At 59.5% G+C, this 26079-nt stretch overlaps 15 protein-coding genes across 15 annotated transcripts; 6 read left to right on the forward strand and 9 right to left on the reverse strand.

Annotated features, from left to right (window-relative positions):
• Window positions 1-183: 183 nt before the first annotated feature.
• SPRG_03848 (hypothetical protein) lies at window positions 184-1281 on the forward strand. The gene is made up of 3 exons (XM_012342445.1): window positions 184-814; window positions 875-983; window positions 1032-1281. Exons 1-3 carry the CDS (start codon window positions 251-253, stop codon window positions 1205-1207), a joined length of 849 nt encoding a protein of 282 aa, XP_012197835.1. The 5' UTR covers window positions 184-250; the 3' UTR covers window positions 1208-1281.
• A 228-nt stretch (window positions 1282-1509) lies between these two features.
• SPRG_03849 (CMGC/CLK protein kinase) lies at window positions 1510-3311 on the forward strand. The gene is made up of 5 exons (XM_012342446.1): window positions 1510-2261; window positions 2315-2453; window positions 2507-2663; window positions 2719-2894; window positions 2941-3311. Exons 1-5 carry the CDS (start codon window positions 1567-1569, stop codon window positions 3268-3270), a joined length of 1497 nt encoding a protein of 498 aa, XP_012197836.1. The 5' UTR covers window positions 1510-1566; the 3' UTR covers window positions 3271-3311.
• SPRG_03850 (hypothetical protein) lies at window positions 3285-3764 on the reverse strand (the record flags this gene model as incomplete). The annotated part of the gene is made up of 2 exons (XM_012342447.1): window positions 3285-3560; window positions 3597-3764. 2 exons carry the CDS (start codon window positions 3762-3764, stop codon window positions 3285-3287), a joined length of 444 nt encoding a protein of 147 aa, XP_012197837.1.
• Window positions 3765-4212: 448 nt separating this feature from the next.
• Window positions 4213-5723, forward strand: SPRG_03851 (hypothetical protein). The gene is made up of 2 exons (XM_012342448.1): window positions 4213-5250; window positions 5292-5723. The coding sequence occupies exon 1, from the start codon at window positions 4234-4236 to the stop codon at window positions 5233-5235; it is 1002 nt and encodes a 333-aa protein (XP_012197838.1). The 5' UTR covers window positions 4213-4233; the 3' UTR covers window positions 5236-5250; window positions 5292-5723.
• Window positions 5724-6125: 402 nt separating this feature from the next.
• On the reverse strand, window positions 6126-7227 carry SPRG_03852 (hypothetical protein). Its single transcript, XM_012342449.1, has 3 exons — window positions 6927-7227; window positions 6662-6884; window positions 6126-6606 (listed from the first exon to the last, which is right to left on the reverse strand). The coding sequence occupies exons 1-3, from the start codon at window positions 7200-7202 to the stop codon at window positions 6233-6235; spliced, it is 873 nt and encodes a 290-aa protein (XP_012197839.1). The 5' UTR covers window positions 7203-7227; the 3' UTR covers window positions 6126-6232.
• Window positions 7228-7752: 525 nt separating this feature from the next.
• On the reverse strand, window positions 7753-9062 carry SPRG_03853 (hydroxymethylglutaryl-CoA lyase). The gene is made up of 5 exons (XM_012342450.1): window positions 8911-9062; window positions 8748-8864; window positions 8622-8702; window positions 8156-8572; window positions 7753-8100 (listed from the first exon to the last, which is right to left on the reverse strand). Exons 1-5 carry the CDS (start codon window positions 9013-9015, stop codon window positions 7858-7860), a joined length of 963 nt encoding a protein of 320 aa, XP_012197840.1. The 5' UTR covers window positions 9016-9062; the 3' UTR covers window positions 7753-7857.
• Window positions 9063-9511: 449 nt separating this feature from the next.
• Window positions 9512-11153, forward strand: SPRG_03854 (hypothetical protein). The gene has a single exon (XM_012342451.1). It carries the CDS (start codon window positions 9712-9714, stop codon window positions 11107-11109), a length of 1398 nt encoding a protein of 465 aa, XP_012197841.1. The 5' UTR covers window positions 9512-9711; the 3' UTR covers window positions 11110-11153.
• Window positions 11154-11692: 539 nt separating this feature from the next.
• Window positions 11693-12726, forward strand: SPRG_03855 (riboflavin synthase). The gene is made up of 6 exons (XM_012342452.1): window positions 11693-11948; window positions 11992-12121; window positions 12168-12209; window positions 12257-12334; window positions 12383-12484; window positions 12532-12726. Exons 1-6 carry the CDS (start codon window positions 11716-11718, stop codon window positions 12685-12687), a joined length of 741 nt encoding a protein of 246 aa, XP_012197842.1. The 5' UTR covers window positions 11693-11715; the 3' UTR covers window positions 12688-12726.
• Window positions 12727-12741: 15 nt separating this feature from the next.
• On the reverse strand, window positions 12742-13657 carry SPRG_19531 (hypothetical protein; the record flags this gene model as incomplete). The annotated part of the gene is made up of 2 exons (XM_012342707.1): window positions 13146-13657; window positions 12742-13100 (listed from the first exon to the last, which is right to left on the reverse strand). The coding sequence occupies exons 1-2, from the start codon at window positions 13615-13617 to the stop codon at window positions 12742-12744; spliced, it is 831 nt and encodes a 276-aa protein (XP_012198097.1). The 5' UTR covers window positions 13618-13657.
• Window positions 13655-16285, reverse strand: SPRG_19532 (hypothetical protein). The gene is made up of 4 exons (XM_012342708.1): window positions 16151-16285; window positions 15861-16095; window positions 15715-15811; window positions 13655-15670 (listed from the first exon to the last, which is right to left on the reverse strand). Exons 2-4 carry the CDS (start codon window positions 15941-15943, stop codon window positions 13724-13726), a joined length of 2127 nt encoding a protein of 708 aa, XP_012198098.1. The 5' UTR covers window positions 15944-16095; window positions 16151-16285; the 3' UTR covers window positions 13655-13723.
• A 416-nt stretch (window positions 16286-16701) lies between these two features.
• Window positions 16702-17612, reverse strand: SPRG_03858 (hypothetical protein). The gene is made up of 5 exons (XM_012342453.1): window positions 17451-17612; window positions 17318-17397; window positions 17197-17259; window positions 16859-17148; window positions 16702-16805 (listed from the first exon to the last, which is right to left on the reverse strand). The coding sequence occupies exons 1-5, from the start codon at window positions 17593-17595 to the stop codon at window positions 16766-16768; spliced, it is 618 nt and encodes a 205-aa protein (XP_012197843.1). The 5' UTR covers window positions 17596-17612; the 3' UTR covers window positions 16702-16765.
• Window positions 17613-18008: 396 nt separating this feature from the next.
• Window positions 18009-22439, reverse strand: SPRG_03859 (hypothetical protein). The gene is made up of 6 exons (XM_012342454.1): window positions 21568-22439; window positions 21414-21517; window positions 21294-21367; window positions 20934-21242; window positions 18831-20880; window positions 18009-18777 (listed from the first exon to the last, which is right to left on the reverse strand). The coding sequence occupies exons 1-6, from the start codon at window positions 22421-22423 to the stop codon at window positions 18049-18051; spliced, it is 4122 nt and encodes a 1373-aa protein (XP_012197844.1). The 5' UTR covers window positions 22424-22439; the 3' UTR covers window positions 18009-18048.
• A 642-nt stretch (window positions 22440-23081) lies between these two features.
• On the reverse strand, window positions 23082-24438 carry SPRG_03860 (hypothetical protein). The gene is made up of 6 exons (XM_012342455.1): window positions 24358-24438; window positions 23894-24302; window positions 23721-23841; window positions 23524-23656; window positions 23362-23468; window positions 23082-23298 (listed from the first exon to the last, which is right to left on the reverse strand). The coding sequence occupies exons 1-6, from the start codon at window positions 24395-24397 to the stop codon at window positions 23131-23133; spliced, it is 978 nt and encodes a 325-aa protein (XP_012197845.1). The 5' UTR covers window positions 24398-24438; the 3' UTR covers window positions 23082-23130.
• Window positions 24439-24753: 315 nt separating this feature from the next.
• SPRG_03861 (hypothetical protein) lies at window positions 24754-24977 on the forward strand (the record flags this gene model as incomplete). Its single annotated transcript, XM_012342456.1, has 2 exons — window positions 24754-24890; window positions 24947-24977. 2 exons carry the CDS (start codon window positions 24754-24756, stop codon window positions 24975-24977), a joined length of 168 nt encoding a protein of 55 aa, XP_012197846.1.
• A 308-nt stretch (window positions 24978-25285) lies between these two features.
• Window positions 25286-25923, reverse strand: SPRG_03862 (hypothetical protein; the record flags this gene model as incomplete). Its single annotated transcript, XM_012342457.1, has 3 exons — window positions 25706-25923; window positions 25414-25650; window positions 25286-25385 (listed from the first exon to the last, which is right to left on the reverse strand). Exons 1-3 carry the CDS (start codon window positions 25894-25896, stop codon window positions 25286-25288), a joined length of 528 nt encoding a protein of 175 aa, XP_012197847.1. The 5' UTR covers window positions 25897-25923.
• Window positions 25924-26079: the final 156 nt, after the last annotated feature.

Raw genomic sequence — 26079 nt, forward strand, 5'->3', positions numbered from 1 at the left:
TCGAGGCGTGGTAAATGCATTTGCACGTGGTTTTCTGGGACAAGCAGCGATAAAAGTTTCATAAAAATACGGTTTCGCAGGTTATATATTGTCGCAGTATCGGCCTCGTCCTGGCCACGCGCAACATCTTATTTCGGAGCGCGTGACATTTAATGCTACATGATACAAATACCAGGATAATAATTTAAAAAGGACCAATCCACTGGAACAGCCTTAGAACGCTGTGTGGTGCTGACAACGGAATTCCACGATGCAGCGCGGACGCAGCCACGAGCGCCGGGACCGGTCGCGCGACCGCGGACGCAACTACGACAAGCCCCGCGACCGCTCCCGAGACCGGCGAGACCGCTCCGGCGACCGGTCGCGTGCCAATGATCGCTCGCGCGACGACCGCCCACGCGACAATGACCGCCCGCGCGACAATGACCGCCCGCGCGATGGGGACCGCCCGCGCGATAGCCGCTCTGGCGATCGCCCTCGGGACCATGACCGGCCTCGCGATGACCGCGCAGGCGACCGCCCGCGCGAGAACGATAGGCCACGTGAGAGCGAGCGGCCGCGTGACATGGGCAACCACAGCAAATATGGCTCGTCGCGTGATGACAACGGGTACGAAGAAGACGATTACCGACCACCGCAGGAGTCGACGGGGCCGTGGGACTCCAAGGCTGAAGCCGAGAAGGACCCGAACTGGGCTCGCATCTACGTCACGAACTTGCCGGCGGGTACGACGGTCGATGAACTGCAAGAAATCTTTGGCGGTCTCGGGGTCATTGCCAAGGAGAAGCAGAAGCGCGGCTACAAGGACCAATGGGTACTTCTACCGCACCACCTGCGGATGTCAGAGCATCATCGCCGTCGGTCGTGTACGTAGCCCTGGAAGATCAAGATCTACACAAACGACGATGGGTCACCTAAGGGCGATGCTGTCATCACGTACGAAGACAGCAATGCGGCACGGTCGGCGCCCGGCTTCTTCAACGGTATACCTATCTGCTTGGCGCGACAGTGCTCATATGCTGATCCTGCAGGGAGCGACATTCGCGGCAACACGATCACGGTCGAGCTCGCCGGCAAGCCCGAGCCGCCTGTCGGTGGCTGGATGGGTGGTCCCGGTGGTGGTCGCGGCGGCGGTCGTGGCGGTGGCGGCGGTGGTCGGTACGGCGGCGGCGGTGGCGGTGGCGGCAGTCGCTACCGACCGTACTAGTCGTGTCCCGGCACACCTCTCATTACCACGGATGATACGAATAACGCGATGATCCATGTCTCCTATTGAGCCCCTTCTTTGCCGTCTTCGTATGCGCATGGAGGCTTTTGCGCTCGCCACGTCAACGGCTTGGTCACGAGATCGGCAGCATCGGTTGACTGGTTCAAACGTGGATGATTGCAATACCGTTCGAAGCGTATTTTAATACCTGGCCGGATGTAATTTTATAAATAGAATCCGCTTTTTCTGAAAATAGATAGGACGCTGCGTATGTGGCGCGTATAATAATAATTCAAACGACGCTCAAATACGTGCATTTTTCGGTTTAAAATTGGCCACAGAAACCCACGCAGCTTGCGATGCGGAGAGACAGCCGCCGCCGAGACGAGCCGCGTCGCCGAAGCCGCAGCCCGCCACGCCGGTACCATGACCACCACCGCGAGCGACGTGGCAGCAGCCGCGACTACGGAGATCGTCGGCGCGATGCAAGAAGCCGCGATCGCGACTATGGTGGCCGTCGGCGCGAGTACCGCCGCAGTCGCAGCCGCGGCCGCCACGCGGACCAGAACCGCCATACGAACTACGCGCGCCGACAAGAGCGGCGATCGAACTACAGCCCGCGCCGTAGCCGGAGCCACTCGTCGTCGCGCATGACGCATCGCCACTCGCGAAGGATGCCAAAGGGCGGCCGCAGCGCGAGCACGGACCACGGCCACGAAGGTGTGTGCCGCAGCGATAGTCGTGCGTACAAGGAGAAGAAGCGAAACATGAGCGACGACAGCGCAAGCCACGACGACACGATCGGCAGCTACGAAGGCAAGCCAGGTGACTGCATCGACAACCGGTACAAGATCATCAAGGACGCGGGCCTGGGCACGTTTGGTCGCGTCGTGCTCTGCCGAGACCTCGACCACAATGACGAGATTGTTGCACTCAAGGTCGTGCGCAAGGTCGAGCGCTACTCGGACTCGGCCAAGATCGAAGCTGCGATCTTGAAGGACGTCAACGAGCGCGACACGAAGAACACGTCCCTCTGCGTCAAGATGCATCGATGGTGCGACTTCCTGTGCTACTATCTCTTCCTGGTCCGACCATATCGTCGCGTAGGTTTGAGTTTCGCGGCCATGTGGTCCTTGTGTTTGAGACGCTCGGGGGCTCGCTCTACGACTACCTCAAGAAGCACGAGTACAAACCGTTCCCTGTGGCCTCTGTGCGCGCGTACGCCTGGCAGCTCCTCACGTCCTTGGTAGCGCCACGTCCTTCTGTTACGGTGGTTCCTAAGATCCTACTATTGTCTAGTCGTACCTCGAGAGCATTTCACTCATCCACACCGATCTCAAGCCCGAAAACATCTTGCTCTGCGACGACGCCGAAGACCCTGCGTTGGCGTCCATGTCGCCCATGTCGCGCCGCAACCGCCGCTGCATTGTACCCCCGGCGTCGGACCGCGTCAAGCGTAGGCTCTATGCCATGGACGTATCGCATCCATATCTTATGCTATTTCTACGTAGTGATCGACTTTGGCGGTGCGACGTACCAAGACGAAGCCCGGAGCGGCATCATCAACACGCGCCAATATCGGTCGCCCGAAGTCATGCTGGGCCTCGGGTGGAGCTACCCCTCGGACATTTGGTCGGCCGGGTGCATCATCGCCGAGCTCTACTTGGGCGAGCTCCTCTTCTCGACGGTGCGCACGCTCCGTTTGTATCGATCCGCCTCAGTGCTGTACGTAGCACGAGAACCTCGAGCATTTGGCGCTCATCGAGCGCTGCATTGCGCCCTTCCCCAAGGAGATGGTCGAGCGCGCCGAGAAGCAAGCCAAAAAGTACTTTACGTCGACGAGCCACTCGCTGCGCTGGCCCGAGAACGCAGCCTCGCAGGAGAGCATCGACCACGTTCGGAAGATGCGGCCGCTGCGCGAGATCATTGCACCCGAAGACAAGGGCCTCCTCTCGCTCCTCGAAGGCATGCTCACAATGGACCCGGCGCGCCGACTCTCGGCCCGCGACGCACTCCGCCACGACTTCTTCACGGGCATTTCGCTCGACAACTTACATGCGTAAAATGATACGGCTGCTTATAAAGAACTCGCCTTGACAGCATCGGCCATGACGTTTTGGAGATGGTGGACGTCGCGCTCGTGGTGACGCAGCGCAGTCTCGAGACGCCGGAACCGCGCTTCCATTGCGAGGAAGTCGTCGTACTCCTTCTCGAGCATCGCCGAGTCCTTGGCCTGTGTCTTTGCCGTGCTCCGCGTAAAGTCGTACGTGACGACGGCCACCGCGACGGCAAAGATAAAGGCTTCGCCAATGAGCTCGGTGCCCCGCTGCAGCGCCTGGTCGTCCGGCAGGTCCTTGACCCGTATCGAAACCTTGGTCATGCTCGCGACCTGCACGTGCGAGACGACGTTCCACCGGTGGATGCGCTGGCCCAGAGACGTGCACGCAGCCTTGAGGCGCGGGTGCGACTTGCCGAGCGTCTTGAGCTCCGTCGCGATGGGCTTGGTTAAGAACCGGACGAGCATGCCACCGAGTTTCTCCAGCGGAAGCATGACCATGATCGTCGAGGTTCGGCCTAGATATAAATTTATGCTGCGAGGTCGACTGCAACGGAATGCTCGCGTCTCATTGGTTAAAATGAAGCACACTGCATGTGGTAGCAGACTTTGTACACGCCTCCTAAGCCATTACACAGTCCTTTCGCCCGCTTTTGAACGGCATTTGTAAGCATCACATACGTCACCAGAGCACATGTACCTTGCACATATCCGCGCGTGGTGGAGAGATAACGGATGCTTGGCAGACAACGTTGCAAGATGGCCACGGTCGACTACGAGTTGGGTGGTTTTGGACATGGATCTAAGGCCAAATCGGGCTTTGGCGAGCGTCCAAAAGCGCACTTTGTCGAGACGTCGTTCAACCAACCAAATGAACGCAAATAAGATCAACCACCAAGGGTAAGGCCATGGCGGCGCTCGCTTCCTGCCGATGGCTCATGGCGCAGTAGGAATCAACACTCGACGGAGCATGAAGCGTCCTAGCAACAACTCCAAGAAGGGCGGTGCGAAGGCCAAGGGCGCGCCTGCGGCCAAGAAGGCCAAGGTCAACGACGCTGCGTTTGACTGGGGCGAGAACAACATCGCGTCCGATGCCGAAGACTCGGAAGACGACGCGAAGGCGCCGGCCGAGGACGAAGAAGATCCGTACGCCCACGAGACGGCCGACGAGACGCGTGTGCGCCTTGCCAAGGCCTACTTGGGCAAGTTGAAGGACACAATGGACGAAGACGACGGCTCCGACGCCGAGGCCAATGCTCGCGTGTCGTCGCAGCTGGACCTCGACGTCCAGGAGGCGTCCGGGAAGCTCTTCAAGAAAGTCGCCGAGAAGTTTACCGCGTTCGAGTTTGACGAAGAGTCGTCCAAGTACCTCTCGGGGCACAAGGCGCCCGTGTCGGTCGTCGCGGCGGTGGAAGACGGCAAGACGATCTACTCGGCGGCGAAGGACGGCTCGCTTCTCAAGTGGACGCTCTCGGCCGATGGTATCACAAAGGTGCGCATGGAGCTGCCCAAGGCCGAGGACGCCGCCAAGGGCAAGAAGGCCGTGCCGGACCACAAAAAGACGGTCTTGGCGCTCGCCGTGAGCTCGGATGGCAAGTTTGTTGCGTCCGGCGGCGTCGACAAGCTCTTGCATGTCTGGGACAGCGAGACGAGCGCGCTGCTCGAGAGCTTCTCGGGCCATCGCGATGCGATCTCGTCGCTGGCCTTCCGGAAGAAGTCGCACATGCTCTTCTCCGGGTCGTTTGATCGTACGGTTAAGCACTGGAACCTCACGGAAATGGGCTACGTCGAGACGCTCTTTGGGCACCAAACGAAATCACGGGCATCGACTGTCTCCAGAAGGACCGCGTCGTGTCGTGCGGCCGCGACGCGAGCGTCCGCCTCTGGAAGATCCCGGAAGAGACGCAGCTCGTCTTCCACGGCACGGGCTCCATCGACTGCATCGCCATGGTCACGGACGAGTATTACGTGACGGGCGACGACTTGGGTACCTTCATATTGCAATACGAAACCTAAGATATACCGTAGGCGCGGTCGCGCTCTGGTTCAACGGCAAGAAGAAGGCCGCGCACGTCGTCCACGGCGCCCACGGTAAAAAGTGGGTCAGCGCCGTCGCGGTACTGCCGCGCACGGACCTCGTCGCGACAGGGTCGTCGGACGGCTTTGTGCGCCTCTGGCGCGCGAACCTGCAGGCGCGCAAGCTCGAGCTCGTAGCGTCGATTCCCGTGCCGGGCTTTGTCAACTCGCTTTCGTTCCCGAAGGACGGCCGGTACCTCGTCGCCGGCGTCGGGAAGGAGCACCGCCTCGGTCGGTGGGAAGTGCAGAAGCAAGCCAAGAACGGCGTCGTCATCATTGCGCTGCCGTCGCTCGACGACGACGACGACGACGCGTAAGCTCGACACAACCCGTCGTGTTGGATTATGTTACTAGAGAAATAAGAAAGCCTCGCTTTGCATCACCTGTTGAAACCTTATTGCTCTTCATGCTTCTCATCGACTGTCGTAATACCGGCACGGAAGAAGGATCAACCTCTCGCGTAGCCTGCAGAGACACGTCCTGCGAGAGGTGATGGATGACCGAGGCGCCAAGTCGTCGATCGCATTTGGTACTACTAGTACGCTTGTTGGTGTCGCCGCTCGTGCATTGACGAGCAGATTGTTGCGTGCTCGCCGTCGCTGCAGGTTGATACAATGTAGATCGAACTGGTCTTTCGCGTGCGCAAGGAATATAGCTGCATTCGTTTGGTTCTAAGCCCACGCTCGCGTCGTCCACGAGAGGGTTTGACTTGCGGTTGAAGTGGCTTGCGATGCTCGTGGTCTGGTTGGCGTCCGACTGGATTTCGGCGCAATTCGACTCTGCACTGCGGCTACCAGGATGGCATCGATTGGATGCTGGGCTTGGAAAGGCTCGAGGATACACGCACAAGTACGAGACTCCTCTCTGTGTTTATATGGCGCCGTGGCCTTTGACTACATCGGGTTGTCGTCCCAGCACAGCGTCCGCTTGTCGTACGAGAGAGAGAACGACGACTCGCGGTGCACGCGGCTTGTGACGCGGACGTGCGGCGCCTCGTGTATGGTGACGGCCAGCGTCGCCGGGTCCACATGCGGGTGCACGACCTTGGCAACCCGGAACGCGCCGTCGCCGTTGTGTTCGAGAACCACAAACTCGGCGTTGTGAAAGTTCTCGAGCTCTTCGTACTCGGCGATCGTGTACCGAAAGTAGCGCATGAGGAGGATGCGGAGCGTCACGCCGTGCGCGACGAGCACGTAGTTTTGCTCGGCCTTGCGCATGAACATGCGATGGAGCGACTCGAGGAAGGACGAGATGCGGTCGTAGACATCTAATAAGGCACTGTGAGCGCCGTTGGCCATAGTACATGCATGATATCGTAGTACCGGCCGGCGACTCGCCGCTCGGGAAGCGATAAAAGAAGCCGCCAAACTTGCGGCGCTGGATTTTGCATTCGCGGATCTGGTCCGGGTTCTGGAAGTTGCCAAAGTCCTGCTCCCGGATCCGCGGCTCCTCGGTCCACGGAATGCGCGCCGCGGCTTCGCCCCACGCCGCCATGATCTCTTCAAAGGTCTCGATCGTGCGCGTACATGGCGACACGATGCAGCGCTAATGCCGGTGAGAGACGATGATCGTTGGCGTGGGTCGTACCATGGACTCGTCGCCGATGATGGCCTTGATGGCCTCGCCCGCGGCCCGCGCCTGACGCTTCCCGAGGTCGGTCAATGGCATCGCGTTGTCGGGCACGTCGCGGTACAGCACCGGGTTGACGTTGCCTTCGCTCTGGCCATGGCGCACGAGGATGATGCGGTGGGGCAGCTTCTTGCGGTTGCGGCTGCGTGTGCATCTTCGCGAGCTCCAGATGCGCGTGACGAGGAGCGTGATCGCGACGGACGCGGCGACAAGAGCGACGTCCTTGGCGGTCATGGCACACAATTAAATACGCGCAACCCGTCGGCTCCATACAAACGCACAAAGAACCGACGGCAGGTTTCGTATTTTAATACCGCCATGTGGGCGCCAGTCGAGCTGGTTCGGAAGATGCAAGGCGTCGTGGTAGGTTGACGCTGGCGCTATGCACATCACGAATCTGAACCCCGGCAAACGTCACAAGAAGACATGGGAAATCTATGTCAAGCAGAGGACATTGGCATCGAGGCTGCAGGGACATGCAACGTTCAAGTCGAGGACAACAGGATGTAATACGTAAATACCGCGAGCTTTTATGCAAGAGTCCACATCGCGGCAACCATGCCTCGCGCCTGCGTACCGGTATTCCCAAGGGGCTAGAAACAGTTTACGGACCCTTGGTATTCCTCATCCTCTCTCTCTCCCTGCATTTTTGACAATGGCGGCAGAACCGACCCTTGTGCTCACGGCGGCTTGTCCAATCGCAGCATGCAGTGGTTCGTTGGCAGTGACCTGAAGTGCTTTTGCATGGGCCTGCATCAACGGCAAACGCATCGCTTGAAGCGTAGTACGAGTTGAGAACGACATTCTTGCTCTTGGGTTACTTGACTGGTCGATCGATCGAGCTCTCATTCAGCACACAATGAATGTACTGCGACGATGATCCAGCCCCTTAGAGCTTGGACGCCAAAGGCTTTTGGAGGGCACGCGCGGCCTTGGAGCTTGTCGGGCGGTCGAGCACCGTTGAGATGAAGCTACCGGCCTCCATGACCTTGGCGAGGTCGACGCCCGTTTCGATGCCCAGACCATGCAGCATGTACACGACGTCTTCGGTCGCCACGTTGCCGGACGCGCCTTTCGCGTACGGGCATCCGCCGAGGCCCGCGACGGCGCTGTCGACGACGCTCACGCCTTCCTACGACCGCATGTCGTTGAGATGATGGAATCCAGAGAACGGAGACGAAGCGAACCTGAAGCGCCACCAAAATGTTGGCCAGCGCCTGGCCGTACGTGTCGTGGAAGTGCACGGCGAGCTGATCCACGGGCACGACCTCCTTCGTCGCCCGGAGCATCTCCAAGGTCGAGCCCGGCGTGCCAATGCCAATGGTGTCGCCAAGCGAGATCTCGTAGCAGCCCATGTCGAGCAAGGTCTTGGCAACCTTGGCAACGACCGCCGGGTCGATCGGACCTTCGTACGGGCAGCCGAGGACGCACGAGACGTAGCCACGGACACGGATACCGAGCGACTTGGCCTTCTCGCACACGGGCTGGAAGCGCTCGAGGCTTTCTTCAATCGAGCAGTTGATGTTCTTGCGGCTAAACGACTCGGACGCGGCGCCAAAGATCGCGACCTCCTGCGCGTGAACCTTGACGGCAGCATCGAAACCCTACACCTCCAATAAGACCTGATACGATATCTCGTCATCCTCGTCGCACCATGAGGTTCGGGGTCAAGACAGGGTAGAAGACGCCTTCCTTGCGCTTGATCTGCTGCATCACATCCGAGTTGTCGCCCATCTACATGGTGCCGTCGCCGAGAGCTCGTCGCTGCAGCTTGCATACCTGAGGTACCCACTTGGGCGAGACAAACGACGTGGCTTCGACCACGGGCAGACCCGCATCCGAGAGCATGTTGATGAGCGTCACCTTGTCCGCCGTCGAGACGACGGTCTTCTCGTTCTGGATAAGAACGTGAGCCTTATGCCAGACAAATGCCATTGCGTACTTGGAGGCCATCGCGCGGACCGACTTCAACGATCTTGACGTAGCTCGGGTAGCTCACGGAGCGCGTCGAGAGCGCGCGGCTTCCTCGGGCAAGGCGGGTGAGCATCCTGCACCAGATGAAAGGCCTCGAAGTGTGGGGCGCGAGTGGGCGTTCGAGCACTTGAAGTTCGTGCTTGAAGTACCACGCTGCGCTTATCCGGATAATCAACCGGACGGTGGCGACGCCTTTCGGTACCGTGCATCCATGACGACGTGTGCGTATCGGAGCTGGCGCCCGAAACCTCGAGGTGGCATCAGCTTTGGACCACGCTCGCAAGAACGCTCCATCGTGGCTACGCAGGGGATCCGCCACGTCCAAGGGAGGGAGGTGAAGTGAGTCAGCGGTTGCAGTAGTAAAATCGTCGTTCTCGTTGCGCCTGCTTTAATGCGAGGCGCGATCAGTACAGCGTCCATCTCGACGTCGGGACATGCCTTGGGAAATGGTGCAATCCAGGACCGCCACGTCACGATCCCAGCAGTGTTGTGTGGTGAACCTGAACCGCGCGCACTCGGCGCGTTCTCTCACACTTGATATATTCCATTCCAAAGGAGGAAGTTTCCAGAGCGCCCTTTCCAGGGTACAACTGGGTGAAGCAGCGACGCGACAGGGCGGACGAATCCATGCTCTCTCCACTGCGCGCTGTAGCAAAGACGAGAGACGTGGAGCATCATGGCCACTTGAATCCTGATCCGGATACCAATCACCGAGACGCAGTCGAGATTGCACTTGCACTATTCGATTTTCAGATCCCCACACAGCACGATGGAAGATCGGATTGGACTCGACGCCTTTGAGAGTGTCGACTGCTCCAAGTACCTCCACCCGTCCTGCGACGAATACGCGTTTTGGGTCTGCATCGGGACCATTGTCGGTATGCTTCTTGTCTCGGCCGTCATGGCCGGCATGCTCATGGGCTACCTCTCTATCGACAAGCTCAACATCTTGATCCTGACAATGGAAGGCTCGGACATTGAGAAGGCTCAAGCCAAGAGGATACTACCGATCATCAACCAAAGCCACAATGTCCTCGTCTCGGTCTTGCTCGTCAACGCCGGGGCGCTTGAGGCGCTTCCGATTTGGCTCAACCGCGTCGTGCCCGAGACCACCGCAATCCTCATCTCGGTCACCTTTGTGCTCCTCTTTGGCGAAATTCTCCCGTCGGCCATCTTTACAGGCACGTACCAGCTTGCGATCGCGTCGGCGCTCGCACCGCTCTGCCGGCTCGTCATGCTGCTCATGAGCCCAATCGCATGGCCCATCGCGCGCGTTCTCGACGTGCTCATTGGCGAAGGCAACGACGTGACGCGCTACAAGCGCAAGGAGCTCAAGGCGCTCATTCGCCTCCAGCAATCGCTACCGCAAGCGTTGGAGCTGGCCGAGAGCCTCCCGATCACCAACCCCACGTCGCCAGCGTCGTCGTCGGCGTCCGTCTCGCCGGGGACGTGCACGGACCTGCATAAAGAAGAGGTTGCGATCATTCACGGTGCGCTCGATATGTCCAACAAGACGGTTCATGACATTGCGACGCCGTTCGAGGACGTCTTTATGCTGGACTGGGAAGCGCAGCTAGACTCGGAGCTCATGGTTGACATCCTCGCGTGCGGCTACTCTCGGATCCCTGTCTACCGCGGCCACCGCGCCAACGTCGTCGGGCTCCTTCTCGTCAAGCGGCTCATCGTGATCGATTCGGACGTCAAGAAACCGATCAAGAACCTCACGCTGCGCAAGCCGCTCGTGGTCTCGCCCGACCTCGGCTGCTACGCGATGCTCAACCAGTTTCAGCGCGGCAAAGGCCACTTCGCGCTCGTGACGGAGCAAGGGCCTTACATGGAGGCGTGCTGGAAAGCCGGCATCGACGTCGACCCGACGCAAGCGACCATCTTGGGCATCGTCACGATCGAAAACATTCTTGAGGAGCTACTCCAGGAAGAAATCCAAGACGAGACCGACGTAGTCGACTCGTGCACGGGCCACGGCAACTCGGAGCGCCGCCGGGCACGCCTGCGTGAGGCCGGCATGATTCGCGCGGCCAAGGTCTTCAAGGCCCTCGCGGCGCGCGCCCGTCGCCGCCTCCGCCTTCGCCCGCAAACGCGCCGAAGCGCGTCGCAGATTGCGCACGAAGCCACGCCGCTCTTGACGCCACGGACGACCGAGCTCTAAGCCACGTCGACGTGTAATCCAACACTGCTGCTATTATATCTCGCGTGTCCTAGACGCATGCAAGGGGTTATCATTGGATCGTGACGACACGGAGTAGGTATTCTCCCGAGTCAGCGTAGTGCAGAGCATGTAAAGGATGGCGGCGCTTGCCTTCGCGCGGCCGTCGTCAGTATGTATCCACAACTGCGAGTCCGAACGTGAGGAATCTAATGGCAGCATCAGTCGAGTGATAGAAGTACTGACTGGGTTCGATCCCCGGTGGTGTCGCTTCGGTTCGATTCGACGCGGGTGCGGTTGCAAGTCGGCGAAGTTTCTACTTGGGCATTAGCTGCGTCGAGTCCGTCGCACCCGGCAAAGGATGTTGCTCTCGTAGGGGGGTAATGCAAAGGACGCTGTGGGAGGGGTCATCTTTTATATCATCTCTTGTCATCAACATCAAACCTACCTTCCGAAAGCGCTCCATCAGGGATAGACTAAGAACTTACTCGACACTTGTTGCGATCTTCGGCCTGTCTAGCATAACCGGATCCAACAGAGCATCCGGATAGCGTCCCGAGTTAGCGAGTTCGCGTGGATTCATTTTCAAAACAACTTGGCGGCTGAAGCATGTTCACGGGCATCATTGAAGAGATTGGGACGTGCGTCGCCCTCATCGAGAAGCATGACATGGTCATGTGGGATGGCACGATCTCCAACGGCGTCGAGCTCGTCGTGCACGCCAAGGTGGCCTTTGAAGGCGCCTACATTGGCTGCTCGATCGCGATCAACGGCACGTGCCTGACCGTCACGGCCATGGACGAAGCCGCGGGCCACCTCAGCTTTGGCGTCGCGCCCGAGTCGTACGATCATATCGCCGTGCTACAAAGCTCATGGCCCATATAGGTTGCGCAAGACGAACCTCAAGAACCTCAAGGCCGGCGACAAGGTCAACGTCGAGCGGGCCATGGGCGCCCACGACCGCAACAGTGGCCACTTTGTCCAAGGCCACGTTGACGGCACGGGCGACATCCTTGTACAAACATGCTTGCTTGCTTCCAAGTGTCTCATGCATGCGACAGGAGATGACGCGCGAAGGCGAGTCGCTCTGGGTCAAGATCAAGGTTGGTGCGCTCGAGATGTTGTCGCAGATGCAAATGTGTGCTTGCAGGTCGACCGTGCGCTTCTCAGCTACATCATCCCCAAGGGCTTCATTGCCATCGATGGCACGAGCCTTACCGTGTGCGAAGTACGTAGCGATTCTCTATGCTTTCGACTCAGCGATCCCACCATGGAGGTGGATACCGTCGCCGGCTGGTTCAACGTCATGCTCATCACGCACACGCAAGCCAGCATCACGCTGCCGACAAAGAAGATTGGCGACCCCGTCAACCTCGAGGTAATACATCCTTTTCCAGACGCCGATGCATATTCAGGCGCTACTAGGGCGACGTCATGGGCAAGTACGCGGCCAAGTCGACGGGCGCGCTCTTGGATCGCCTCGAGACGCTCGAGCAGGCGCAGACCAAGTCGCTTTTGGCGGCCGCGATCATCGGTGGCGCCATTGGCGCGTGCGTCGCGCTGATCGCAGCGCAGCGCTAAAAGCTAGTGGTATATTACAACATGACCAGCAACTCCTCATCGAATCGTCGTCGGTCAATGCGGCAGCGGCGGTAGCCTTGACTCGTCGTCGTCGTGCACGGCGTCGACGGCGCTGCCGTACGCTTTGCACGTGAAGCTGTTTTGGAGCTTCGGGAGCGGTCCTTGCTTGGTCGGGGACCCGTCGTCGATGGCTTTTTTCCCGCTGAGCGCCGACTTGTACGGCGCCTTGCGCTTCACCATAAGCATCGCCCCTTGGTTCTTCTTGTTCATGGTCGCCAAATCGTCCTTTCGCTTGGTCGTGCTCGTTAGCATCGGCTTCTTCTTGCCCGCTTGCAGGGACGGTGCGGCCTTGGTCTTCGGGGCCGGCTCCAGCGGCGGCTTTGGTCGCTTGACACTTGCCTTCTTGGCGTCTTCTACACAATGTGCAATGAGGATGCGAGTAGGAGAGAACGTCGTACTCGCGTCGTCGTCGAGCGACGACGCCCCGAGGTAGCTCTCGAGGGACATGCCTTCAATGTTGGCGCCGTCGTCTTTCTTTGGTTTCTTTGGCTTTTCCTTCTTGGGCGCGCCCGTGAGGTAGTCGCTGAGCGAGAGGCCAGCGACCGCGTTCGAAGCGGCCGGCTCGGTCTCGGTCTCGTAGTCGTCTTCGTACATTTCGTCGGGCGGGTCGTCGTCGTCGTGCATGGCGCAGATCGGGATCTTCTCGTCCGCGTCGTCGGCGTTGGCATCGTCGTCGTCGAGGCGGGTCATGACCATGGCGTTGTCGGCGGGCTTGGTCTTCTCGAGGAGCTCGGACGTCTCCTTCATGGCCTCGACGCTATAGTCCTTCTTGCTGTTAAAGTACGCGTCCAGCGAGAGCCCTTCGCCCTGGTTGACATCGGTCGTCGCCGCGTCGTCGGCCTTGGCCTTGGTCTTCTTCCGGAGCCCCATCTCGCGCGATGTGTGGGGCGGATCAAAATAAAGAGGTCGGTGAAACTTCCCATATATTCTTCTCCTCTTGATCTCAACGACTCGCAACTCGTAGTACTATTACTGTCTAGCCAAAGAGCACGCGCTTAAAGTACTCGCCAAACTGCTGGCCGCCCACGTCGTCTTGGCCCTTGATGACCGCGTGCAGCACCATCGGGCCCTTCTCGACCACCGTCTCGGCGAGGTAGTACTTCCCCAGAGTGTCTTGGGCGTAAAAGAAAAACTTGTACTGCGGCCCGACGTCGCCAGCCGCCATCGTCAGGATACCATGGCCGCCAAACGCGCGTTCAATGTCGGCCTGGGCCGGGATGCCTGGCATCTGGAGCTGCACCTGCGCCACGACGCGGAGGGTGCCCCAGAGCTGCTGGAAGGTACCCGCGTCCATCGTCGGCGTCGGCAGCAGCTGGAAGGGCGCCGGCGCCGGGGCGGCGGCGGCTGGTGCGCCAAAGTCGAGCATGCCGAGCAGATCAACAGTCGCCGACTGCTGGCCGCGCGGCTGGGGCGGCGACATCATGGGCGCTTGCTGCTGCTGCGTCGGCGGCGCGTCTTCGTCCGAGTAGCCGCCTTGGTCGTCGTGCTCGTCGTCGTCGTCGTCGTCGTGCGCGTGGGCCGTCGCGACAATCAAATGCGACGGCGCCACAAACGTTTCGCTCGGCTTGTTGTAGACGACGGCGAGCGTGTTGAACTCCTTGAACAGCTTTTCCTGGAGGTCCGTCTCGACCATCTCGGCAAAGACCTCGACGATTTCGGGCTGGAATTGGCGCACGATCGTCGCCGCCGAGTTGACGTCCTGCGAGAGGAGGCGGTAGTAAAAGAGCGCGCGGTCACGCACGTCTTGGTTGGTCGTGTCGTTGACGCCAGCGTGCAAGAGGCGGCCCAGCATCGACTGCATCTCCGGCGGGCGCTTGAAGAAGAGCTTGAGCGACGCGGCGAGGAGCTCGAGGAGCACGGCCGGCGACGGCTCGTCGCTGTAGCTGTCAATGAGCTTCTCGAGCACATATGGGGCGCGGCGGAGGTCTTGGCCAAACTCGCCGAGCATCCAGATGACCGCGCACTTGGCGGCCGCGTCGTCGACCTTGGGGATGATGCGCGGGAGCACATCGAGGACGTCGTGGACCTTGTGCGGAAACTTGCGCAGGAGGTCCTTCATCACGACGAGCGTCTCGTCGCGGACGTAGTCGAGGTTGAGCTCGAGGAACTCGACCATCGTGTCGACGATCTGGTCGTGCATGGCCTCGAGGCCGTCGACGCCAAACGTGTTGCCGACCGCGATCTGCGAGATGGCGCGCACGGCGCGGCGCGAGAGCTCTTGGTCGACGTCGTTGACGTACTCGGAGAGCTCCGTGACGAGGTCCGCGACGCTGTGGCTGTCGGCGATGCTGCTGAGAATGTCGAGCTTGACGTACTTGACGTGCGACGGTTCGTTGTAGCGGATGTAAAACTGGCGAAAGTCGGGCGAGAAGACGCGCGGGTACTTGCCGACCATGAGGAGAATATGATGCAGCACGCAGTAATTGAGCTCGTGCGACCCGCCGGCCATGAGCGTCAAGAGCGGCTGGCGCATGCGCTCAAACACCTGGTTGTGCACCTGCGGCATCTTGATCGTGAGGTTCAAGAAGCACTTGGCCGTTCCGAGCACGACGGCCGAGTTGGAGACGCGGAGCGACGGCTCGAGAATGTTCATAATGTTGAAGATCTCTTCTTCCGACGTCGGCTGATACGTGCTCACGACGTGGAGGATGTTGCACTGGCCCCACTCGTTGAACTCGGAGATGCGCGTGAGGAGATGCATGATGATCTGCTGGTTGACCGCAATGCCGCCTTCGTCCGCCATGATCTCGTTCAGCGCGACCAAGCAGTTCGACACGACCTGCGGGTCGCGGTCGCGGATCATGTTGTAGAGCGTGTCGACCATGTCGCTGTCCTTGATGAGGTCCTTGTTGAGCGAGAAGACCTTGAGGATGCCAATCACGCCCGTCTTTCGGACGTACGCGCTCGTGTCCGTAAGCGAATGCTGCGTGTCAGCATGAGCCTCGGTAGACAGTATACCTTTTGTACCTGGAGCGGTTCATGAATGTACTCGAGAATCGAGTCCAACCGCAGCGAGCAGAGCGACCGCAGTGCGAGGCCACGCACGAGCGGGTCTTCGTTGCGGCTACACAGATACCAACGTGAGCAGCTGCCCATGCGTCGACATTGATTACCAATCGTTGAGGAGCGTGTTGATACACATGATGGCCAGGTCCGAGTTCTTGTTGGCGTAGTTGGTCAAGTAGTAGTAGACCATCTTCTTTGTGATAATGTCCTCGTGTCGACGCACAAGACCATCTCGCTGAAGATGCGCGAGACGTCAATGCCAAGCGTCATGTACGCGATGACCTTCTTGATGATCTCGCGCTTCTTCTTCGGGTCGCGCTCGACCGTGACGTCGCGCAGCAGCTACACAGAACCGTGGTTTAGCCCATGATGGCCTCGGCTAGGAGGCTGCGCCTACGTTCTTAAGCTCGTTCACTTCGCCCTTCTTGCGGTCCGAGAAGTAGTTGGGGTTGGCGCCCTTGGGCTGTGGTGGCGGCGGCATCGACATGGCAGGCAGCGGCTTCCGTCTTTCGAGGGGGGCTTCAGGCCGAAGATTTTATACTGGCAGTAACACGTAGCCTCGAATCCTCTGAAATGCCATATATTGGCTTCGAATCCCTCTAAGAAATGATAGCAGCTTATACTATTTCACGCCGTACACTTGGCTTTTGTATCGGGAATTGGCCGTCAAAAAAAGGACGTCGGCCACAACACGCGATCTTGCGGCCACGTGGGGCGCCGACAGCGCGCTCGGCCGACCTCGACCTCGTGGCCGGTCGATCATGCGGCAGGAGCGGAATCGGTCCCTGCATGCAATGCACCTGGGCAACACCTGCATGGATGAGCGCCAGGGCGCGTCTGGGACTAGGTACATGACCTGCAGCAGGATCAACATCCACCGCGAGGAATCCCGTCACGCGCCATGACCATCGGCGCCAGGTAGATGATGCAAGAGACAGGATGCAGAAAGGAGAGACAACGATTGCCGTGGCATTTGCGGTTAAAAGATCTAGTGCACAACCAGGCAATGTGATTAGCGTCGTCGGGGCATGCTGCCACGGGCCGCCTTGGGGCTACAGCAGCATGGCACGGATGAGTACAGGGAGAGGGCAGGCAGTGTAGGTACCGCATGCCACGGGTCGGGAAGCCCGTGGGGTCCTCACGGATCATCTCGGTCGTGTCCTCGAGCGTCGACGGCAACGGGAGGTTGCGCTCGACGCGCTTGCGCAGCCACGAGCGGAGCGCATCGAGCTGCTCGTACGAGCGCATCATGTTGTTGATTTCCTCGACGGGCTGGCCACACTTTTCCGAGACAATGCGCTTGACCTTGCCGTTGATGAGCTTCGGGTCGTTGCGCACGTTGGGCTCAAATGCCTCCATGATGGTCAAGAAATTCTTCATCTGCTGGATCTGGGGCTACGCACAACTCGGGCATGAGCCTTCGCGACGATGATGCATGGGTACCATGGACGAGACACCGGGGACCATGGACTTCCAGCCCGAGACACCGCCATCGGCCGCTTGCTTCTACTCGAGCAAAATATCGCGGTGAGGAGGTATGCCATGCGAGGCCATGCGCGGGTACCTTCATCTGGTCGTAGTGGTCTTGCAGCGTGTACGTGGGCGTCGTCGCGAGGTACTTGACCTGGTCCATGTAGGCCTGGGCTACGCAGGCGAATAATGTGACCTTCCGCCACCTCATGCAAGCTAGTGCGTACTCTGCTTCTCATTCTTGCGCTCCTCGAGCTTCTCGGAGACCTTGTCCTTGAAGCCCTGGAAGATGCTCATCTCGCGGGCAGGCGCATGGAAGCGCGGGCGGAGCACGGACGCGCGGAGGCCGGTGAGCACGTTGCGGAAGGCCATGGGAACGCGAAAAAACCAATCACTGGTCCATGCCCCAATTTTTATACGCCCTCGTATTGGTCCATTAAATTGCATTTTTGGCCAATCCCATAGAGGAGCGTCACCGTGTCTTTGCGCCGTGGCGCCAAACCCATCTTCACCACGCTTCCTCGTCCTCGGTCACGAAGGCGCCGGCTCACAAACTGGCGTGATCCTCACGGAATCGTTGGTGATAGACCAACGCGATCAATGCGAGGTATCGAGCATCTTGCGCACGCAGTAGTATCTCTGATGACCAAACCAGTTCGCATACCCTAACCCCGGACGGCCCGCGCCGACGCGTCAAGGTTCATGCGCCAAGGCCCACTTGCTTGTCGACATGCAAGACCATTGAAGGGACCTGTATTCTCATAACGCTACAAACGTGTTCAACTCCAGGGTTGTTCATTGTACAAAATTAAATTAAATCATAACTTAGCCGATGCTAATGACCTCGCCCATCATCCCCGCCGGCATGTTGTGCCTCGGCGAGTCATTGGCACTGCTTGTCGGCGGCTTGGCGACCCACGCGCGGCGGCGCACCAGCGAAAAGATGCGCGAGCACGTATGGTCTGGGAACCGTGTAAAGTCCGTCGCGTACACCCAGCCCTCTTCGTCGCAGCCGTCGACACTCATGTCGACCATCATCGTCACGGTCGAGATCTCCTTGCGCGTCGCAAACTTGCCCGACCGGTCGCTCCAATGCCCACGGTCCGACGGCAACAAGTGCCCGCCAAAGCCCACGAACGGCTGGTAGCGCTGGTTCTCGAACACGACCGGGTCGCCCGAGCTCAGGATCTCTTGCAGAAACTCCGTGTTCCAGCGCCGGTGCTTGACCTTCTTCGTCAACGGTTGCTTGTGGAAGAGCCAGTTGACGACGGCCGCCGGCTCGTCGAAGGCAAACCCGCGGTACACCGGCTGCTCCTCGGCGACCGTCGCATCGGGCGTCACCGACATGCGCGCTACGTCGGCGTGGTTGGGGATCTGATGCAAGTGGGGCATGAGCCACTTGACGTGCGGGAACTCAATGTCGCCGAGGGTGCTGATCGAGGGTTCCGACTTGGGGTCCTGCACCGCAGCTTGCACCATATCGAGTAGCGTCGGTTCAAACGCCCGCTTGTACGCCACGTAAAACACGTCCTTGGCGAAGAGCGCAGCAACAATCTAGTTATACAATATGAGACACGTGGCTTGATACATTGACAGATTGGACGTACGAGGAGCTGGATGAGCCAGGGCGTGCCAAGACCAAACATCCATGGGAACGACGACTGCGACGTCGGGTCCTGAAGGCCGACATAGTCGATCGCAATCTGGAAGCCGTACAACATCGCGAGGCTGGCCGCGACCGAGAAAAAGACAAAGACGTTCCACGAGTTGATGAGGAGGCAGACGCGGACCGTCATGTACAAGCACAAGATCGTCCAGCCGAGGTCTCCGAGGTTGAGGACGCTCGACGTTTGGCCGTCCGGCGTGAGCGCGTCACCGGCCCAAATGAGAAAATAGAGCACGCCAAGCGAGTCGATGAGGCCGAGAAGCATCCACTGCCAAAAGCGGCCGTACGAAAAGAGCTCGCGGCACTTGCTATGGTAGAGCTGCGGCACCGCGAGCGCGACGTCAGCCGTCACGTCTTGGTCCCAGATCGCGTAGACACCAATCGGCAGCGCGGTGAAGAAGAGGTTGTAGCCTTGCTGGATGAACGCCGGGTAGATGAGCGTGCCCGAGAACGCCGTGAGGTTGAGCATGTACCAGAACATGGCGAGGCAGTACACAATGTTCTTGTAGTACGTGTAGTAGATGAGGTTGGCGATGCGTGTGTAGTTCCAGCGCCCGTGCACCAAGAGGAGGCGCGCGAGGAACCGGAACTGGCCAATCGCAAAGTCGCTCGTGTTGACCGCGTGCCGCCCTTCCTCGCCCGCAATGCCAATGCCGACGTGAGCGGCCTGGATCATCGGCACGTCGTTGGCGCCGTCGCCTATCGCAAGCGTCTTGGCCTCGTCGCAGTTGACGTTCACGAGCTCGACCAGCTGCGCCTTCTGGCTCGGCGAGCATCGGCACGCAATCACGACGCGGCAGAGAAGCGCGACGCGGAGAAAGTGGAGCGCGTCGGGATGCGACGGGTTGTCATGCAAGAGCCACGAGAGCGACGCGCCGTCAATGACGATCGAGAGGTCCCGCGTGCCGAACGACGTCTCGAGCACGTGGTGGTAGATCTCATCGAGGTGCCGGAGGAGGCTGCCGCGCGTCGGGCACCGCTTGGCGTTGATGACGTAGCGCTCCATGTCGTTGGTCAAGAGCGAGCACGCGAAACCAATGTTGATGGCCGTCTCTTCCATGTCGCCGGTGAGCACCCAGAGCGCAATGCCGGCTTTCGAGAGGAGCCGGATCGTCTCGGGCACTTGGTCCTGAAGACGGTCTTCGATCGCGGTGGTGCCGAGCAGCGTGAGCCCCGACTCCATGTCGTTCTGGAGCTTCTCGACCGCGCTCGCATGGTCTTCTTGGAGCACTTGGGCTTGCTGGTACATGCTGTGAAACGTGTCCCACTCGTCTTTTGGAATCGACTTAGCCGCGATCACGAGCGTCCGGAGACCCTCGGTCGCAAACGCTTCCAGCTGGCGCTCCGTGACCGCCTTGCACTTGGCGTTGGACGGCGCGAGGCGAGGAAACACCGTGCTGTCGGCGCCTTTCGTCAACAGCACAATCTCTTCCCGATCCATGCGCCGCACGACCACCGACATGCGCTTGCGCGTGCTGTTGAACTCGAAGACCTCGAGGATCTCGTAGCGCTCGGGCGCGTCATCGAATGGCGTCTTGATCGCAATCATGCCGGGCGTCCGCTCGACGAACTCAAAGCCAAAGTACTTGGCGCCGCTCACGAGGGCCTGCTCGTCCGGCGACGACGCCACATAGGGACTCTTGGTCACGTCGTCGTGCTTGAGCTCCAGCAGCACGCTGTGGCAGAGCGCGAGGTGCCGGAAAAAGTTGCACACGGCCTCTTGCTGCTCGACGCCGCTCGCGCCGTAAATGTCTTGAACGAGTTGCGGGTCCGTAAAGTTGACGTGCGGGATCGACGGGGTCGCCATCTCGTCGGCCGGCGGGTCGTCGAGAACGACCACGTCGACGCCACCTCGACCGGCCGCAATGGCAGCGCGGCCGATGGCGGTCGTGCCTCGGCCGTAGGTCACGCCGCGGATCGAGCACTTGCGAAACTCCATTTGGTTGCACGTGATGGTGCCCGTCTTGTCGGAAAAGATGTGGGTAATGTGCCTACGCCAGAAATCCATGAGCACAGAAAAAAGAGTAATCCAATATCGTCGTACCCGAGCTGCTCGTTGAGCCCCTTGTTGCGCGGCTGCATGCGCATGTCTCGCTCGGCGTCGTACATGTGCATGTCCCGCGCCATAAAGTAGCCCTGGAGCGCCTTCACGGTCGTGATCGAGACGTACAACGTGATGGGCACCACGGTCGCGAGCGTCGTGAGAAAGTAAAAGAAGGCCGTCACGAACGGGTTGTCGACACTGTTGCCGAGGTACTCGGGCAGGAACGGGCTCGACCACTTGGTGTACGAAATCGCGCCCGAGAGACAGAGCACGAGGAGCCCGAGCACGATCACAAACACTTGGTTGTTCCTACGCACATGCTCGTCTTCTGCATGCGTGCATGTATATGATGGTAGGTACGTCATGGTGTCGAGCGTCGACTCCTTGTCGCTGTTGGGCTTGAGGCCTTGCATGATCTTGGTGTCAAAGCCCGCCTACAGAGTGCGCTTGAGGGCAGTTTTACATCAACCGAATGCGCACGTGAAGGACGAAGGCAAGGACGCGGTCTGTGTTGCGGACCTTGCAGCCGCGCCAGAGCATGTTGTGGACCGAGATGGGCAGCGCGGCGTCTTCGTCGTCGGGGTCTACCACCCACATGTCGCATTAGTACATTTTAGCCTCGGCGATCGCTTACCGTCGGCGACGTGGACAGCGCCGTGGTACTTGTGGATGTCGGCGTTCGGCTCTTCGTTCTCAAACTTGAGCCCTTGGAGCCGCTGGCCGTACTGGTGCGTCTCGACCGCGAACCGCTCTTGGAGCACGGCCTCGCGGAGCTTGAGGTTTGTCTCGCCGTCCAAGCTCTTGGTTTCAATGTAGCACACGCCGTCGTTGCCGGTCGCGAGGATCACGAGGTCGGCGGGCGCAACTTCTTTGTCGCGGAGCTCAACGCAGTCGCCGACGCAGAGGTCCTTCCACGCTATGCACTCGAACGTGCCCGTCTCGCTGTGGTATCGGCGGCACGGCGCGCCGTTGGTTTCGTCGTCGGCTTGGTGGCGCTGGTGGTCTTCGACGGCGGCAAAGATCGCATCGATGACGACGACAATCGTGAGCGGCAAAAACTGCAGCGGGACGCCTTTTGTCGGCGAAATCGCTGGGATCATCTGCAGCACGCCAATCATGAGAAAGTAAAAGTTGGCCATCTTCCGGAACGTGCGGTACAAGAAGACGGGCATGAAGCTCCACCACGTGTAGTACGACGTCTTGATCGCGTTGGACGAGCCGACGACAGGGCCCGCGCCCGAGATCGTGTTGTGGATGATGCTGGTCGCGGCGTCGCTCGACGCCTTCTCGAGCGTGAAGCGCGCCTCGAGGAGCTTCATCTCGAGCGCGACGCTGGCGCTGGCCGAGCGCGCCTTGGCCATGACGTTGCTGCTCATGGTCCGGACGCGCGCCGGGACGCTCGTCGCGCGCGCGAGGCCCGGCGTGTCGGGGATCCTCCGGTACGACTCGTCGTCGCCGGCCGCAGACAAGGACGACGTTGATCGGAGCATTTAAGTTGGGGAATGTTCGAAGCATGGATAATTAAATTGAAATTCGATGATTTTATTCGCCAATCCTTCGGTGAAGCCGCGTGTCGCAGAGATTGCTGCGACTCGGAAAAGCGTCGTCATGCGGCGGCGAGATAGCGTGATCATGGGCACATGCGCCATAATAATATTCCAATTATGCACTATTTTTATTCGAGTTTGCACTTTTCATTGGCGCCGCGCCCCGGTTTCAGGCGTTTCGCTGCGTTTTGAATGTCGGTATCCGGACGAGCGCCGGATACGACCCACGACACGCGGTTGACGCAATGGTCGAGCGCCGCGAATACGGCGGCCACCCATAGACAGGGCGCGTAGAGCCGGAGGCGCCGAGAGAGACACTCTGGAGAAGCGCATGCCGTGCTGGCGAACGCGGCCGAAGCCGGATCTAACGCCGAGCAGCGTGTTATAATGCGTTGAACCGGCAGGAATTCGCGTGATATGACGGTTACAACGTCCGAGGTGGTACGTCGTCGTCTGATGCAGCCTTTCATAATCAGCAAGGAGCGTTGAAGTTCCTGGTGTTGATGGCCGTGTCGAATAAATTTGCACCAGCAGCTAAACAGCTAACGTTACGGGCAGCTGCCGCACTCCATTGACGTACTTCATTGACGCAGCTCAATGATGTGTGTAAAGGTGTACGAGGCAGGACACGATGTGTATTAGTGACGACTTTACTGCTTCTTGATCTGGATGAGCTCGACGTCAAAGATCAGGTCCGAGTTGGGCGGGATAACCGGCGGCGCACCCTGGCGACCGTACGCCTTCTCCGCCGGGATGTACAGACGCGAGCGCTCACCCTTGGACATGAGGATCATGCCTTCGTCCCAGCCCTTGATGACCTAACAGACGACCGCAATAAGAACCAAGTGGTGGTCGCGACACGCGCGCGAGACACAACGTACGTGGCCGACGCCAACGCGGAACTCGAACGGCTGCCCACGGGCGCGCGACGAGTCAAAGACCTTGCCGTTCGTGAGCTTGCCTTCGTAGTGGACGGCCAACGTGTCGCCTGCACATACAGTAGAAATGAATATTGGTGAGCCAGATCTTGTCTATGTACATACCCTTCTCGGGGTAGTTTTCGTCATCACCCGACGTGATGACTTGAGGAATCACGAGGCGTTCGCTCGCCTGTTGACGCTCGATCGGGATGTGGTCAACAAGCTCGATCGTCAAGTGCACGGTCTTCCCCGCGAGCTACGTTATGCATAGCGTCATCGTGGGTGCACATGGTGGAGTGTAAATACGCGCGTGTACATACCTCGTGGCTCATGTCGACAACGATCGAGTCGTCGTCGATCTCGACGATCTTGGCCGCGTCGCCCTCTTCATCGTCAAGACCCAAGTACGAGCCGATCTCGAGCATCTTCTCTTCGCTCGGGCTACAAGCGCTCGTTAGAGACGGCGGTGCTTTATTTGCAAACCCAAACGTACAGAAGGTTGAGCTCCGAACGCGGAATGCGCACACGGTTGTCGGCATCGTCGGCGGGGCCAAACGCCATCTCCGGCGGGATGACCACGGTCTTCGTCTCGCCCTTCTTCATGCCAAGCAAAGCTTCTTCGAGGCCCACAATCATGTCACCGTCGCCGACCGTGAACTTTTGGGGCGTGTCGTCGCGCTCGTCAAAGATTTCGCCGTTGTCCAGCTTGCCTTCAATGCACACAAAGACTTGGTCGCCAAGACCGACCGTCGGCGTCGCGCTCGAGAAGGCGCGGACCGCCGAAGCCTTCGTGGCCGTGCGCATAAAGGGCGCCATGGCCGCGACGTGCGTCGGCTTGGCGATCGCATGGAAGGCCGCCGAGAGGCACGTCGTGGAGCGCTGCATCTGGGCGCGCTTGGAGGCTAGAGCAAGCATAAGATCCCATCTTTATGTTAGCCACACGCAGGAGATGCGTACCCGCAGAGCGGCAGGTCGAGCGCAAGGCGCGGCGGAACATGATGCCCAAGGTTGCGAGCAAAAAGGTGTGGTGGTTGGATGAAATGCAACCGTATAGCGTATCCGGACAAAGATTTGCAGCTGCCTTCTATTGGTCGCTCGGCCATACAAAACGACCAGCTAAAGAAACGCAACTGTTTCCTGGCAAGCCTGCCGCAGCAGCGATGACGCCGCCACAAGCGCTGCAGACACAGGCTGAATGATACGCACATGTACCACATGTGTGCTTGCGCGATGACGTGGGAAGCAGCTGCGCTTTGTGGCTTGTCCACAGCGCCCCCACAGGTGCGTGTTTTTAGCGCCTCATGATCCGGATAACGTGGAGCAACCTGCCAAGCGCATTCTCAACGAAGAGCGATGGCGCTCCCATGGGAAGTGATCGTTGCGATCGTGCTCTTGCTCATTTTCTACGTGCTCTGCCGCGTCCTCCAGAACTACGTCATGTACACACGTCACGGGTACGAGCCGATTCCGGACGCAGAGAAGCCGGGCTTGTCCGCCCATTTCATCACGCACTCGAAAGACTCGGTCGAGATCCTCATTGAGAAAGACCGTCAAGCCCGTTCATGATAGCGACGTAGTAGTGGCCCATAAGAATAATGCATGTCGTGGCGGATATGCTTTCGAGTCTACTTGGGCAAAAATGCAATGATCTCTTGCACTACACACCGTCAATGAGCGACGTGCAGTATCGACAATGGCGACGTACCCGAGCGATTTTGGGGCGCTGGCAGGTTCGACCACTCCTTGCCGACGTAGATGGCCGTCTTTTCCACGGGCGAACCGGCCGGCGCTGATCGAGCCGGCGCGGCTGGTGTTGGGCGGTGCGATGGTTCATGCGCGCCTGCGCTTCCGAGCGATTCTGTGGTCATGTTCGTGTGCTGCTTCTTCAGCGGTGGCCCGCTCGAGGGTTGTGCGACAGGCACATGGTGACGTCGTCCGGCTCCGAGAGCTGGTGTGCTTCCGCTGGGTCGAGCTGGCGCATTCGGCTTTGGGCGACTAAAGGCAGCTGTGAACGCGTTGGCCTCGGCGCTGGGGGTCGCCGTGGGTGCCAACTCGGCATCGTCAATCTTTCGCTTTGGGGCCCGGAAGCCACCTCGCGGAGCCTGGAATTTCGCTGCACCGCCAGGTGGCGCTGGCATCCGGCCCGAGACAAACGACGAAGGCGGAGGCGGAGCGACGGCCGCGGCGCTGGGCGTGTTGAGCGTCGATGTCGGTGTGGCCATCACACACGAATCAATCTCGACGAGGAATCTATGCATAGCTCAATCGCCGCCTTCCATGCCACCGGTCGTATATGTAGTCGTACTTGGGGAACTCAAAGTTGGGAAACTGAGCATTCCACTCGTGGGGAAGGTATGGCTTCGAGTCGAGGCTCTTGCCGTCAACGTCGTAGAGCATGAGCTTGGTCGAGAGCTTCACGAGCTTCCCGTCATGGTACGTCTTGGCCTTCTGCGTTTTGTGCTTGGTATAGAGGCACGGGATCCCGTCGCTGCTCATCGGTCCTGCTTCTCTGCGCTGGGCTCGTGCTGGAAATGTTTGGCGGAATTTCAAGTCCCATCCGGAATTTCCGGAAAAAACAACCGCGAAAGATCCAAACGATGCAAATCGCGCCATGAGCTGGCGCCGTGCGATCGACGCTTATGAGGCAGCTAGAATACAACGGAGCATGGTAATTGTAGC

Source organism: Saprolegnia parasitica (genome assembly GCF_000151545.1).
Source record: "Saprolegnia parasitica CBS 223.65 unplaced genomic scaffold supercont2.10, whole genome shotgun sequence".
In the NCBI taxonomy this organism is placed as follows: Eukaryota; Oomycota; class Saprolegniomycetes; order Saprolegniales; family Saprolegniaceae; genus Saprolegnia; species Saprolegnia parasitica.

Bases quoted from the DNA above. Each gene is read 5' to 3' on its own strand.
- SPRG_03853 (XM_012342450.1), bottom strand. From the start codon at position 9,015: ATGCTCACCCGCCTTGCCCGAGGAAGCCGCGCGCTCTCGACGCGCTCC. The intron at 8,703-8,747 runs GTATGCAAGCTG...GGCACCATGTAG, and splicing joins CGCCCAAGTGGGTACCTCAG to ATGGGCGACAACTCGGATGT. The intron at 8,101-8,155 runs GTTCGCTTCGTC...ATGCGGTCGTAG, and splicing joins ACATTTTGGTGGCGCTTCAG to GAAGGCGTGAGCGTCGTCGA.
- SPRG_03852 (XM_012342449.1), bottom strand. From the start codon at position 7,202: ATGACCGCCAAGGACGTCGCTCTTGTCGCCGCGTCCGTCGCGATCACG. The intron at 6,885-6,926 runs GTACGACCCACG...CACCGGCATTAG, and splicing joins TCATCGGCGACGAGTCCATG to CGCTGCATCGTGTCGCCATG. The intron at 6,607-6,661 runs GTACTACGATAT...GTGCCTTATTAG, and splicing joins GAGCGGCGAGTCGCCGGCCG to ATGTCTACGACCGCATCTCG.
- SPRG_03848 (XM_012342445.1), top strand. From the start codon at position 251: ATGCAGCGCGGACGCAGCCACGAGCGCCGGGACCGGTCGCGCGACCGC. The intron at 815-874 runs GTACTTCTACCG...TCGTGTACGTAG, and splicing joins GCGGCTACAAGGACCAATGG to CCCTGGAAGATCAAGATCTA. The intron at 984-1,031 runs GTATACCTATCT...CTGATCCTGCAG, and splicing joins GGCGCCCGGCTTCTTCAACG to GGAGCGACATTCGCGGCAAC.
- SPRG_03855 (XM_012342452.1), top strand. From the start codon at position 11,716: ATGTTCACGGGCATCATTGAAGAGATTGGGACGTGCGTCGCCCTCATC. The intron at 12,122-12,167 runs GTACAAACATGC...TGCATGCGACAG, and splicing joins ACGGCACGGGCGACATCCTT to GAGATGACGCGCGAAGGCGA. The intron at 12,485-12,531 runs GTAATACATCCT...AGGCGCTACTAG, and splicing joins GCGACCCCGTCAACCTCGAG to GGCGACGTCATGGGCAAGTA.
- SPRG_03851 (XM_012342448.1), top strand. From the start codon at position 4,234: ATGAAGCGTCCTAGCAACAACTCCAAGAAGGGCGGTGCGAAGGCCAAG.
- SPRG_03849 (XM_012342446.1), top strand. From the start codon at position 1,567: ATGCGGAGAGACAGCCGCCGCCGAGACGAGCCGCGTCGCCGAAGCCGC. The intron at 2,262-2,314 runs GTGCGACTTCCT...ATCGTCGCGTAG, and splicing joins TGCGTCAAGATGCATCGATG to GTTTGAGTTTCGCGGCCATG. The intron at 2,895-2,940 runs GTGCGCACGCTC...TGCTGTACGTAG, and splicing joins GCGAGCTCCTCTTCTCGACG to CACGAGAACCTCGAGCATTT.
- SPRG_03860 (XM_012342455.1), bottom strand. From the start codon at position 24,397: ATGTTCCGCCGCGCCTTGCGCTCGACCTGCCGCTCTGCGG. The intron at 23,842-23,893 runs GTACGTTTGGGT...GAGCGCTTGTAG, and splicing joins CGTTCGGAGCTCAACCTTCT to CCCGAGCGAAGAGAAGATGC. The intron at 23,469-23,523 runs GTATGTACATAG...CTGTATGTGCAG, and splicing joins CGAAAACTACCCCGAGAAGG to GCGACACGTTGGCCGTCCAC.
- SPRG_19532 (XM_012342708.1), bottom strand. From the start codon at position 15,943: ATGGTCTACTACTACTTGACCAACTACGCCAACAAGAACTCGGACCTG. The intron at 15,812-15,860 runs GTAATCAATGTC...GTATCTGTGTAG, and splicing joins AACACGCTCCTCAACGATTG to CCGCAACGAAGACCCGCTCG. The intron at 15,671-15,714 runs GTACAAAAGGTA...GCTGACACGCAG, and splicing joins ACATTCATGAACCGCTCCAG to CATTCGCTTACGGACACGAG.
- SPRG_03858 (XM_012342453.1), bottom strand. From the start codon at position 17,595: ATGGCCTTCCGCAACGTGCTCACCGGCCTCCGCGCGTCCGTGCTCCGC. The intron at 17,398-17,450 runs GTACGCACTAGC...TCGCCTGCGTAG, and splicing joins GCGCAAGAATGAGAAGCAGA to CCCAGGCCTACATGGACCAG. The intron at 16,806-16,858 runs GTACCTACACTG...ATGCTGCTGTAG, and splicing joins TTCCCGACCCGTGGCATGCG to CCCCAAGGCGGCCCGTGGCA.
- SPRG_03854 (XM_012342451.1), top strand. From the start codon at position 9,712: ATGGAAGATCGGATTGGACTCGACGCCTTTGAGAGTGTCGACTGCTCC.
- SPRG_03859 (XM_012342454.1), bottom strand. From the start codon at position 22,423: ATGCTCCGATCAACGTCGTCCTTGTCTGCGGCCGGCGACGACGAGTCG. The intron at 21,368-21,413 runs GTGCGCATTCGG...CGCACTCTGTAG, and splicing joins TCCTTGCCTTCGTCCTTCAC to GCGGGCTTTGACACCAAGAT. The intron at 21,243-21,293 runs GTACCTACCATC...GCATGTGCGTAG, and splicing joins TCGACGCTCGACACCATGAC to GAACAACCAAGTGTTTGTGA.